The sequence below is a fragment of the Acomys minous genome, assembly GCF_964271855.1.
Source record: "Acomys minous genome assembly, chromosome: 11".
In the NCBI taxonomy this organism is placed as follows: domain Eukaryota; kingdom Metazoa; phylum Chordata; class Mammalia; order Rodentia; family Muridae; genus Acomys; species Acomys minous.
Genome location: NC_140492.1, coordinates 4,399,753 through 4,412,614, shown reverse-complemented (window position 1 = coordinate 4,412,614; position 12,862 = coordinate 4,399,753). Strand labels below are relative to the sequence as shown.

Sequence of the window (12,862 nt, the reverse complement as noted above, 5' to 3'; positions counted from 1 at the left end):
CCAACACACACACACACACACACACACACACACACACACACATGCGCGCGCGCCTCTTTCATCTTTCCTTGCACCCACATTCTGTCTCTCTGGCTTTGCTTTCTGTTCAGACTCTGGGGATCTGACCCCATATTGTGACCAGTCTACATTTCACGGCCAGATCCGAGGGACAATTATGGGAGAAATCCGGCCTTTGTGGTCATCAGAACAACGCGGTTTTCACAAGCACACAATTGAGACGAGGCCCACCAGCCACTGGCGCCTCCCTGCCTTGGCCCCAGCCTCTCCCAGAAGAGAAGCCATGATCCCCACCTTGGGAAGGTTGAATCCCCAACACTCATCTGTGCAAGGGTCCCTCACAGCCAGGCAAAGAACAAGCGAAGGGCCTTGTAAACATCCATGTGAGGCAGACTTACCGATTCGTTTCTAATGATATAACACACAGAATTAGACTTTTATTACTATTTTTAAAGCAAAAATAGTAGGCAGCCACTTGCTTGTCACATTTGATCAGAAAGGGGGCAGGGGAGGACCAAAGGTGCTAATTTGAGGCAATTTGTGACCAACTTCCTAGTCTTTAGTATTAAAAGACAAGAAAGGCCTCATGGGAAAGCTCAGGGGAGCTACTGAACCGGCTCTGGCTAATACTTTTAATTATGAGCCTACTAACCAGCACAGGGCAGCCCCTCTCTCTCTCTCTCTCTCTCTCTCTCTCTCTCTCTCTCTCTCTCTCTCTCTCTCTCTCTCTCTCTCTCTCTCACACACACACACACATACACACACACACACACTGAGACAGACTGCGGCACCGAGAAGACGGTCCTGCTTCTACACCACTGCTGTCCAGCAAGGTGTCCACTAGCTCCGGGTGGCTTTGGAGCATCTTTTAATATTGACCACACCCTGGAGTATTTGGTTCTGCTACTTTAAGCGTTTTATTTATAATGAATCCCACCTGTTGCTCTAAAGCTCCGAGCGCATTTCCAACTTTGTCGTAGTGGCCATGTTTGCACTGCGCTGGCCTGGCCTGCACAAGGGGTAGGTGGCCGGATGGAGGAGGACTGAGTAGCTTTGCGCTTGATGGAGGGCGCCTGTGGCTGTGTGTAAAGGAGGACCATGTGGCCCTGCACCTGTGAGGGCGCGTGTGACTCAGTGCATGACCCAGGAGGACCGTGTGGTACCACGGCTGGTAGAGAACCGTGTGGCTCTCCGTATATGATTAAGGGCACACGTGTCTCTGTGCAAAGCCAAGGGCTCCTGAGGCCCGGAAAGGCTGAGGGTGCGTGAGGCTCGGAATAGAGCAGAGGACTGATGTGTTTCTGAGTGTGCGGCTTCCTAGTGCAACCCTCTAACCTGTTGCTTGTACACCGCAGCGCCCGCCGCCGCCGCTGCGCGCAGGTTCGGCGAGGACCCCGCGCCCCCAAGCTTCCCGAGCTGCGGCCACTACCGCGAGGAGCCGGCGCTGGGCTCCGCTAAGGCGACACGCCAGGCGTCCCGGGACGGAGCCCGGCTGGCGCTGGCCCGAGCGCCCCCGGAGTGCTGCGCACCGCCCGCTCCCGAGCCGCAGGCGCCGGCGCAGCTGCCCTTCGTGCTGCTCAACTACCACCGGGTGCTGGCCCGCCGCGGGCCGCTGGGGGGCGCTGCGCCCGGCCTGGCCTGCGGCCCCGGAGCCCCCGAGGCGGCCGGCCCGCTGCGACCCCGACACCCCGGCCCGGTCGCCGCCTCTGCGCCCGGTGCGTCCCGGCCGCACTACCTGGGCGCTTCGGTCATCATCACCAACGGCAGGTGACCCGCCAGGGCCGGTCCCGCTCGGCAGGGCGGCCCGCAGGGAGAAGCCATAGGCCAGGTCTTCTCTGGTTCCTTTTTTTTTTTTAAACTCCCCCACATCCTTGCCCCCAGGTCCAGCTGATGGAGGGGCGAACTGTATATGCACGATATAATTAATTTATACAGAGACAACTATTTTAATAGAACTCCGCAGCCGACTTTTAGATTTTTACGGTAGATGTAGAGGATTGGATCGCAGTTGGAGGATGGGAAAAGGGACCGCCCATCCTTGTCGCCAAGGGCTGGTTTTCAGGGGGGCCAGATTCCAGAGTCCAGATGCCAACCTGTGATCCTAAACTACCCAGTTTCCTGGGATCGTGGTTTCCTCACCATTAAGTCAATCAAGCCGAGGCCCCACAACGGGAATTCAAGGCATTGCACGCAGTTTGGCGGAAGGATGCCACTTTAAGGAGACCCCCACCCCCACCCCCAGGCTTCTGTTCCAGATGGTTGGAGACAGGGTGGAAGGAAGTCCCTTCAAAATCCCTTTGGACACTTAAGTAAATGCAAAATGTTATCCTTGTAGGTCCGAGGAGCAGACAACAGTTTCTGCTGTCTTTGAACTCACCCATGCATCTCATTTTTAAATTTAATCCTTTTAAAAACACAAAAACCAACACGCGGAAGCTAAGGAGACCGCGCAAGCCTATTGTGTGTGTGGACGTGGGCGAGCTTCAGAAGCACACCAACAAGCTCGCTCTCCGGAGCTCTTAAGAACTCGTGCTGATACCTACAAGTTGCACCTTCAAAATATATGGAGTAGGCATTAAATGCAAAAAGAAGATATATATATTATATATATATATATATATATATATATATAGAGAGAGAGAGAGAGAGAGAGAGAGAGAGAGAGAGAAAGCCAGGCCTGTTAGGAAAATGACCCCGTCAAGTATAACTCCTGGCAGTGTCCTTCCAGCCGGCACACATCTGCTAGTCCTATGCTTGTGTTTGCTGCAAGTAGGAACTACTAAAGTTAGTTAAACTGCATGTGCAATACGGAAACCTGAACAGACTGCACCTTGCGGAAGAAAAAACATGCTTAAGGGATGTAATGAAAATGGTGTATACATTTAAGCATTTTCTATATAGCGAGAGCTTTGTATGAACATGTCACGTGTAACAGGTGAATGGAGACCCTTTTTATAAACGCACCAGCAGTGTTTAAAAATAAACTTCCATTACTTTTGTTTCACATTTATGACTTATTTATGAGTGTGTGTATTTTTCTTCTGGGTCACTATTTAGAGCTCAGTGGCCCAGTGCTTGCGTGGCAGGCAGAAGATGCTGGTTTGAACCCAAGTATGAAAGGAAAAAAAAAAAAAAGAAAGAAAGAAAGAAAAGAAAATCACTATTCAAAAAATTTTCTCATGGTTCTGACATCTGCCTTGACCAACATCTGTCTTGACTGCTACTTTTAATTTCTCTATACAGGAAATGTAGGGTAGATTTACTTAAAAAATACAGTTTATGCAGGTCTGGGAGTGGTAGAGCGCACTTTTAATCCCATCATTTGGGAAGGAGAGGCAGGAGGATCTCTGAGTTCCAGGACAGCCAAAACTACACAGAGAAAACCTGTCTCAAAAAAAAAAAAAAAAGAAAAAAAAAAAAGAAAAAAAAAAAGAAAGCCAGGCGTGGTGGCTCATGCCTTTAATCCCAGCACTCAGGAGGCAGAGGCAGGCAGATCACTGTGAGTTCGACGCCAGCCTGGTCTACAAAGTGAGTCCAGCACAGTCAAGGCTACACAGAGAAACCCTTGTCTCAAAACAAACAAACAAACAAACAAAAACAAAACAAAAACAAAAACAAAAACAAAACAAAACAAAACAAAAAACCGAAAGTCTTCACTTATGAGGAAAGTGGGATAGAGGTGAGGACACCCTATTGGGACTCTAGGTGAGAGAAGCATGGGAGAATGGGAAAATAGAAGGATCCAGAGGGTCCTAGAAACCTACAAGAACACTATGACAGGCGGATCTGGGCCCAGGGGTTCTGCTCACACTATGGCACCAACCAAGGACAATATGTGCAGTGAGCATCAAACCCCTATCCAGATCTATCCAATGGACAGAACATTCTCCACAGTTAAGTGGAGAGTGAGGACTGACTTTCACACAAACTCTGGTGCCCCATATTTGACCATGTCCCCTTGATGGGGATGCCTGGTGGCACTCAGAGAAAGGAGGTCCCCCTCAGTCACAGTCATAGGGGAGGGGAATAGGGTGAAAGCAGAGGGGGGGGGGGAGGAATGGGAGGATACAAGGGATGGGATAACAATTGAGATGTAATATGAATTAATAAAAAAATTATAATGCAACCCCCCAAAAGCTCCAAAACAAAAACAAAAACAAAAAACCAACCAACCAAAAACAAACAAACAAACAAACAAACAAACAAACAAAAAGCCAATGAACCAGCCAAACACCACCCTCACCCCCCCCCCAAAACCCAACCTGTATTTTAGGAAACTCTTCCTACCTGGATGGAAAGGTTCCACTTTTTGGTTTTTTGTTTGTTTTGTTTCTGTTTTTTTAAAAAACTAATCCTTCTAGAATCAATGCCATCAAGAATTATAAAAATGTGAGCTTCCACAAGCCTCCTGTGTCCCTCAGTGAGGGCCCTGTTTACTCTCTCCAGTGCTGTCGAGGTTAGGACCAGGAGTCTATGTGGAAGGCACTGGGTCACATCCCTTGTCTGCACCTGGCATCGCCTCACTAGATGCTCAGTCTCCACACATGGTAACAAGCCAAGGTGTTATCCTTTATGCCCATGAGCCTCACAACTAAGCCACGGATTTTGGAGGGTCTATGTTTGATCTGTGGGTGTTAGCACCAACATTTTCCAATAAAGTACCATTTACATGCTTTTGTGTCAACCTGTATCCATGGGACGATAGGAATGCTTACTAGTGAGTGGGAAGATGACCCAGTTACAGATTCATAAATTATGACATAAGCAAACATAGGGGAGTCTGCGTCCCTTGAAGTTTGAATGCATATTAGTAAACATTTCCTTATTTGGGCAAACATCACCCATTTCCATAACTGAGAACAGGAAAGAAGATTCCTTGGGACCCAAAGTGGCTCCCAGAGATTATGGACTCAAGTAAAGTTGCCACGCAGTTACCATGGCAACCCAATACTGTCAACCCTTGTCCTCAACACTGGTTCTCAACTCTAAGGCTCTGACAGACAGGAAGACTTTTAATAATGATGTCCCCCCTTTCACAAAATAAAAAAATAAAAAAGAAAAGAAAATCACAGTGGGCTCTACCTAAGATGTGCCATGTTGACAAAAACGGTGGATCAAATGCACTTGAGGCCTAAGCCCAATTCAAGCCTTTGGTCCTGCACAGGGCCTCCCAGGGAAAGGAATTCCTTTATGTTCTTGGAAGCCCCTTTCTAGAAACGCCATTCCATTCATACCTCTGCAGAAACGTGAAGGGGTGGGAGGGCCTGTTTCCCCCACCCCCACCCCTCACCCCCACGCCTCATCCTTTCAGAAGTCTGGTAGGCCTATCTCCCTTCCACCATAAAGATGTGTGTGTGTGTGTGTGTGGTGTGTATGGTGTGAGTGTGGTGTGAGTGAGGTGGTGTGTGTGTACGGGACGTGTGTGTGGTATGAGGGCAGCGTGTGAGTGGCTCATGTATGTGTATGTGAGGCATGTGTGGTGAGTGTGTGTGGTGTGAGTGTATGGTTCATGTGTGTGGTATGAGTGTGTGTTGAGTGTGGTGTGTGTGTGATTTGAGTGAGGTTCATGTGTGTGGTGTGTGGATGTGAGGTGTGTGTGTGTCTGTGAGTGTGTGTATGTGGTATGTGAGTGGTGTTAGTGTGTGTGTATGGTGTGAGTGAGGTGTGGTGTGTGGAGTGTGGTGTGTGTATGTGTGGTAAGTGAGGTATGTGTGAGGTGTGTGTATGGTATGTGTGACTGTGTGTGGTGTGAGTGTGTAAGGTGTGCTGTGGTGTGAAGTGTGTATATGGTATGTGTGACTGTGTGTGGTGTGAGTGTGTAAGGTGTGCTGTGGTGTGAGGTGTGTGTATGGTATGTGTGACTGTGTGTGGTGTGAGTGTGTAAGGTGTGCTGTGGTGTGAGGTGTGCGTCTAACAGCCTACACATATAAAATCTATCCATGCTTTAACCTATCAGAGCTGCAGGCAGTTGGGTAGAGCGTGGGAGTCCCTCTAATGCAGTGGAGTCAGAACATTTTCAGCTGAAACCGTGGAGACTGGCAGCTTTTGGTCACCGCCAACCCAAGCCTCAAGCTGACCCAAAAAAAGTGTGCTATTTAGTGTTAAAATATCAGTTTTTACAAAAGATAGATCCTAAAAGAACAGGGTTGAGCTGGTGACTTTAAATCTCCCTCTCATTTCAGCTAAAAGATTTGGTTGGCTGGGCGTGGTAGACAGGTTGATCCCTGAGTTCGAGGCCAACCTGGTTTACAGAGTGAGTCCAGGACAGCCAGGGCTACACAGAGAAACCCTGCCTCAAAAAACCAAACCAAAACAGACAGAAAAGAATTGTTTATACTTTGGGCCTTTGTGAACTTTGCTCCTTCCCATCAGTAAGATTTCCTTTTTGGCAAAAATACATAAAAACTCACAAAGCACTAGGTTCTTGAATTCTTACACATGATTCTTGTCTTAAAAGCATGTTTAGATATTAAATAAAACAGAAATCAAGAGCTACTACCCTTAGTAATGAAACCAGGGGCGGAGAGGGAATGTTAAAAACAAGAATGAGCCTGAGCCACAGTGAAAATCCTAAATGTTTATTTTGGTAGACTTGCTTTATAGGCATTGGTTTATAGTCATTCTTTTCAGAGATGAATCTTTGAAAAGCTACAAAAAAAAAGATTTACATTTTTATTTCAAAGATGCATAGTGATGAACCAGGAATGAGGATGTCCCATTTCTGGCAGGTTGGGAAGCAAAGCCCCTAAGATGTTCTCTTGCATTCTGGAGCTACCAGGTAAGACAGGCCAGGAGACGACCACACTGTGTGACGTCCCACACTAGGTGTAGTGGGATGCCCAGAGTCTGTGGCCCCTCACTGGATGTGTATCTGCCCAAGCCTCTGACAGGTTTAGGGCTGGGGTCACGTCGCTGTGCATGACACAGGACACAGGTCCAGCACTTCCAGCCCTCCCTAGGGTTCCGTCATCGCTCTAGCTGAGCCATGTGGAACCCAGTTTTTGCTGTGTGCACCTTCCAAAGCCTAGGCGAGTAGGTACGTTAGCAGTATTACAGCAGGAGCGACCTGCTTTACAGCACACATGCAGATTCCGAGCTAGGTGGCCACATCTCACGGTTCGGAGACAGTGAAGTATCTGCTGAGACTGACAGAGTCCCTGCAGCTCCTCACACACAGCAGCTAGAGCGGCAGCCTTCCCAGCCCCATCAGCAGGATGCTCTCTACAATGTGGAATTTGAAGTCTTTGGTTCATGTGAGGCAAAGCCAGGCCAATGGGAAATGCAGATCTGCTTCAAGGCTATTTTGTCTCTCTCAAGACAACGGAGCGTCATGTCTGCGTAGGCAAGAGCACCCCTAAGCAGTGTGACTACTCAGAGGCCAATCGCCGTGCCCAGAACATCTCTGTCTGCTCTGACATGACCACACTTTCATTAGTTTTAACTTACAGAAAGGAAATTAAATGATAACATTTTTCCCCAAAGTAGAACTATCCAGAATAGGCCTTCAGTTTAAAATAAAACATAGCATGTTTTTCATTAAATAATCCCCCACAGAAATGTAAAACGTAACAATGGCCGTCCTGAGAGAGCCGGGCCTATGTTACAAAGTCTGAAGAGCGCAGCTTGCAACGCCAGCCTGGGGATCTTCAGTCTGGATGACATTTTACAGACATCCTCTCAAGGGTCAGTCAGCTTGTAATTTTGGGGCGGTGTAGAGTTTTACTTGAACTTGCATGAATTAAGGAAAAAAAATCTGAACTAAAAAAGTTACTTTTAAGTTCTTTTAAAGTTACATTCCCTGAAACACAGGTCAGGCTTGTGTCATTCCCTCTGATATTTTTGCTTCAAATGGGGCTGTCTGTGCTAGGCTGAATGTAGATGGATTTTTGCTTTGGTTTTTTTTTTTTTTTTTTGAGGCAGGGTTTCTCTGTGTAGCCTTGGCTGTCCTAGACTTGTAGACCAGGCTGGCTTTGAACTCACAGCAATCCGCCTGCCTCTGCCTCCCAAGTGCTGGGATTAAAGGCATGTGCCACCATGCCCGGCTTTGTTTTTTTTTTTTTTAATTTTCTTTTCTTTCGTTTTTCTGTAGATGGATTTTTATACTGAGAACCTCAGGTGTCTGGAGTTGGCCTGACTACACAAGACCTGGATAAAGATGGTACTCATTATGGTGAGGGGATCTTGTTCAAAGCTAAGTGTTCTGTCCAGTCACTTCCTTTCCACTAACTCGGAGCAAGTGGCAGGAAGCAGGGAGCAGGCAGGAATGGGGTCTCTCAGGCTGGCAGTCAGGGGTGTGTCTGCCTCCCAAGCCCCACGGAGAAGGGAGGTGTGTGGGGAAGCACGGCCACATCTGGAAACAAACCTGGAAAGGCTTCCGTTCCTTTGTTCTTCCATGGAGATTTTTAGCACATCCGATTCTGGCCATCTTCCTTTAAAGTCACACACGCATGTGCAAACACACACGCACTCACACACACATACACCTTTCCAAACTGATGGCTTTAGTGTCAGTATCTTTCTCTCATGACAACGTAAGGAAATAGGTGGCAGAAGATGGTGACTACGGTGCAGTCCACACACTCAGTCCTGCGTGAGCACCCAGTCCTGTGGGAACGCTCTACTTCTACCAAACAGCCTGTGCCTGCGACTAGTCTGCTTAAAAACTCCAAGAATCCTCCCCTGTGCGGGTAGGAGAGTGAGCCCGTACCTCCATCAGCCCGGGCGAGCATCTACCTCCAAGGAAGGTGCCATCATGGCTTAAAAGTCTGCAAGGCCATTGCAACCGCGCTGGCTACAGGCTCGAGGCAGCTGTTCTTCAGCCCAGTGTTACTGGACTGCCACAGCAGAAGAACGTCAAGAAAAAACAAACAAACAAACAAACAAACAAACCAAAACCAAGCCTGTCCACGCACCGCAGCGTCCGCGTGTTCCGGGAGGGCCTCTGACTGAGCGCTCGCCTGAGCGGAGGGCATTCCTTGTGTCAGCAGCAGGCTGAAGGCCTGAGCTACTCGGGAAACATTTGCACTATCATCTCATTGTTATCCCCAACTTCTGCTCCTCGTTTTCCCCAGAAAACACAGATCAAGCCCCATGCGGGCAAGAGCACTTTCACACTGTGCAAGGCAAACTGAGCTTCCAAGCCAAACTGAATCTCCACTCTCAACCCTCACCAGATGCATCTTCAAACACCCAATAAACCCACAGTGATATATGCAAAACAAACAAACCCCAAACCTGGGGGGCGAGGGGGTGTGCAGGGAACCAACAACCTGAAGGGTTAACACACTGGCCTCCGACTCCGCATTAGTTTCCCAGGCCCTAGGCAGTGAGAGACAACAGCCACGCAAGCAGAGTGCTTGGGCAGAGTTCCCTTCACTGTTGTGGCTTGCTGCTGAGGCAGATCCAAGCTGTCTGGGGGACTTGCGCTCCCGGCTACTGTCGCTTGGGCACAATGAGGTTTCTCAGCATGTCGAAGGAGTTGCCGTCTGGATGCACAGTCACAACCCCGATGTCCTCTTGATGGACCTGCAGGAACCCAGAGTCATCAAGGCCCACGATAGACACCTGTGGCCCCTCGGCGCTGCCCAGGCGGACTTGCTGACCACTGAAAATGAAACACACGGGCACGGCGGTCACGGGAGGCAACGGAAGGCTGTAACTATCCATTACAGGGACTAGGGTCCTGGGGACAGGCTGAGACTTACTTTAGCGACCTCTGACCTTCTCTGTCCCTGTGAAAGCGGCGACAGAGGTGGGCAGGGACTTCTATGGACCACATCACGCTGCCTCTGATCCTACTACTGGTGATCTGTGCCCCTCCTCACCCTGAGCTCTCTCAACACGATGTACAAAGAGACAGGAAAGTGGGGGGGAGAGGCTTTTTGGGGAACAAAGGGGTTAGGAGGGGCAAGAGAGGGCAATGGGGGTCAGTGAATATGACTACATTATATTGTAAACATGTGTGAGATGTCATAGCAAAAATCCACTACTTTTTCAGATTAATATGTATTAATTAAAATAAAGAAAGGAAAAAAAAAGCAGTATATAGGAACAGGCAAGATGGCTAGGCAGTGAGGTACTTGCCCACAAGCCTGATGACACAGACTCAATCCTTGGAACCCATGTGAAAACGGGAGGGGGAAAGCCACTCCACCAGGCCTTCCCTCCTTACCCTGAAAGACGCTAACGCTTTGGAAGGGGGGACGCTTGTCTCACACACGTGTGGCTGTCCCACCTCAATCGCAGGAGGACTCTGGGAGCTGAGTGTAGACTTAGTGGATCCCGGGCGCAGGTGTGGCTGCCATTGATGCATGAGGATCCCGCTTTGAGATCGAGAAGGTTCTACCCTCGGTGTGACTATCTGCCTCTTCACAGTTCACACCAAACCGGCTCTAGATGCTCTCAGCGTCACGTTCTGCTCCTGGCTAGGCCGACTTGTTCAAGTTTGTGATCACTGCACTTTCCCCTCAACATTCCCCTACCCCCAGAGTTAAAAAAAAAAAAACAGAAACAAAACTATCCAGATCTGCGCTCAGCTGACTGCCACAAGTTGTGAAAGAAAGCGTGCAGCGGGCACTGACCTGTGCACCCAGTACTTGTAATACAGCGGAAGAACGCCATTGGGCCCCTGCTCCTGAAACGTGTCTATCAGTTTCTCCAGCACAGTTACGGCCCTGGCTATGAGGCAGTCGGCTCGTAAGGGCTCCAGGCTGGCCCTGTGTTGCCTGTTGTACTCTTCGATGAGGTCGTTGATGCATATGGTAGGATTACTGTTAGTCACATTAAATCCACAGCCTGGACAAAACCAAACAAACGATTAAAAAAAAAAAAAAAAAAGCAACCTGACATCATCAATGGTTCTCAACCTTCCTGACCCTCTGACTCTTTAGTGCAGTTCCTCACGTTGTAGTGACCCCAACCATAACATTATTTTTGTTGCTACTTCGTAACTGTGATTTTGTTAGTTATGAATTGTAATGTAAACATCTGATATACAGGGCATCTGATATGTGACCCTCCCCCCTCCTCAAGGGGTCTCGGCCCACAGGTTGAGAAAGGCTGTCCTGATAATAGTGCAAATTCTCCCAGCATTCACAAAATTAAAAGTCTGAGGGAGAATAATGCTACCATCGCCATCATCTTGGAGTCTGTCTTACTAGGAGCTGGAACATTCTGCTGCTAACCTGAAGCCTGGCCCTCAGGACTCGCCAGCCTCCAAAAGCGCTAAGATGCACCACAGGACCACATCCCCAACACTGTACGTTAGCTTCCGGGAACGATCCCCTGGCCACGGTCCCCGCTGCTTAGGGCCTGAATGTAGCACAATTACTTAAGTAAGTGGAGCTTTAGAAGTGTGAAGCAGCTTGACTAGACAGCTGCTGCCTGCTGGAAGCGGGGCGGGGAAGGGGCGAGCCTCGTAGACATCTGGGCACACATTTCTGTCTGCTGCTGACTTCTGAGTGACCAGTGAGCTCTACTAGGAATTAGGGGAGATTGGTGGTTGGATCCAGGTCCTAAGTGCGCCTCCTCCCTCCCTGGATGCACTAGGGTGAAGCAGCCACTCTAACCTACTTTGACTAGCTTGAGGTTTTTGCTTTTCTGAAGGTTAAAGAGGGATCTTTTCATGGCTGGGAACGCAAGGCCAGCAGCCGGGAGTCCCTTAGCTATTGTCATTTCTACTCCGTTACCGTAATAAGCAGAAAAGCAGAGACTGGGGCTGCTGCCCACTGTGGCCTGGGGTTTCCTGCATCACGGCACATAATCAAGACAATGCCCACAGAGACGCTTACTAACACGATCTGAATTCTCTTTTCAGGTGATTCTATGCCTTGTCACGGGGACAGTCAAGCTACCTACCACAGACATTAACTTTTTGCTTATTATAAAACAGGAGGGTGTTTCCTCCCACCATTTCCAGCTCCGTGAGCAGCACAGAGAGACATCTGTGAGGTGTGACACCAACCTGGCAGCTTCCACAGCCCCAGACGAAGTGTTCGCTCTTTCAGATATAGGTGTGCATAGGACATTTTAATTTTTGTTGTTTTAGTATTATTAGAAAATGCTGGGGGAGCTGGGGTGTGGTGGTGCAGGCCTCTAATCCCTGCACTCAGGGAGGCAGAGGCAGGTGGATTGCTGTGAGTTCGAGGCCAGCCTGGTCTACAAAGTGAGTCCAGGACAGCCAAGGCTACACAGAGAAACCCTGTCTCAAAAAAAATGGGGGACGAAAGAAAGACAGAAAGAAAGAAAGATAGAAAGAAAGAAAGATAGAAAGAAAGAAAGCGCTGGGTGAAAGGCTTTAAAAACTTACCGATAAGGATATAAAATGTCTCTCCCATAAGCGTTGAGTTAACCAGAACCCCACCAATCTTCATGATGTCACCATAATAAATATCGTTGGGCCACTTCACTCGCAGGTTGATATCCTAAAAGCAAATCTGCGTGTTAATTAAGCAGTCGGCCACAGGGTGGCAAGCAATGAACCAGAAAGATGGGACCTGGTCCTCTCCAGCTTTAGTCGGCCCATCACTTTGTGGGGTGTACCACAGTACCTTTTAAACTTGATTTTATGTGAATGGATGTTTCACCTACATGTCTGTCTGTGTACTAAGTGCAGGTCTGGTGCCATGAAGGCTAGACCTGTTGGATCCCCTGGGACTGGGTTACAGGTAGTTGTGAACTGCCACGTAGGTGCTGGGAATCAAATCCAAGTCCCCTACAAGAACAGCCATTGCTCTTAGTCACTGAGCTGTCTGCCCAGCCACATGGAACACAGTATAAAAGCACCTGCTGTATGGAGAAGGTAAAATACCAACAAAACATACCACACGCTCCCTTCGTCACCATC

The 12,862-nt window shown here is 48.7% G+C and overlaps 2 protein-coding genes across 3 annotated transcripts in view; one reads left to right on the top strand and one right to left on the bottom strand.

Moving 5' to 3' along the window:
* Window positions 1-3,024, top strand: part of SIM2 (SIM bHLH transcription factor 2) — a 42,221-nt gene extending 39,197 nt beyond the window's left edge. For both annotated transcript variants that reach the window (XM_084801821.1, XM_084801822.1), the window contains exon 11: window positions 1,374-3,024. In XM_084801821.1, the coding sequence (XP_084657947.1) occupies window positions 1,374-1,789 (416 nt within the window). In that variant the 3' untranslated portion in view covers window positions 1,790-3,024. The remainder of the gene's footprint in view (window positions 1-1,373) is intronic.
* A 3,556-nt stretch (window positions 3,025-6,580) lies between these two features.
* Window positions 6,581-12,862, bottom strand: part of HLCS (holocarboxylase synthetase) — a 162,902-nt gene continuing 156,620 nt past the window's right edge. The window contains exons 9-11 of the mRNA XM_084801053.1: window positions 12,326-12,440; window positions 10,599-10,812; window positions 6,581-9,622 (exon numbers count right to left, since the gene is read on the bottom strand). Coding sequence (XP_084657179.1) covers window positions 9,451-9,622; window positions 10,599-10,812; window positions 12,326-12,440 — 501 coding nt within the window. The 3' untranslated portion in view covers window positions 6,581-9,450. The remainder of the gene's footprint in view (window positions 9,623-10,598; window positions 10,813-12,325; window positions 12,441-12,862) is intronic.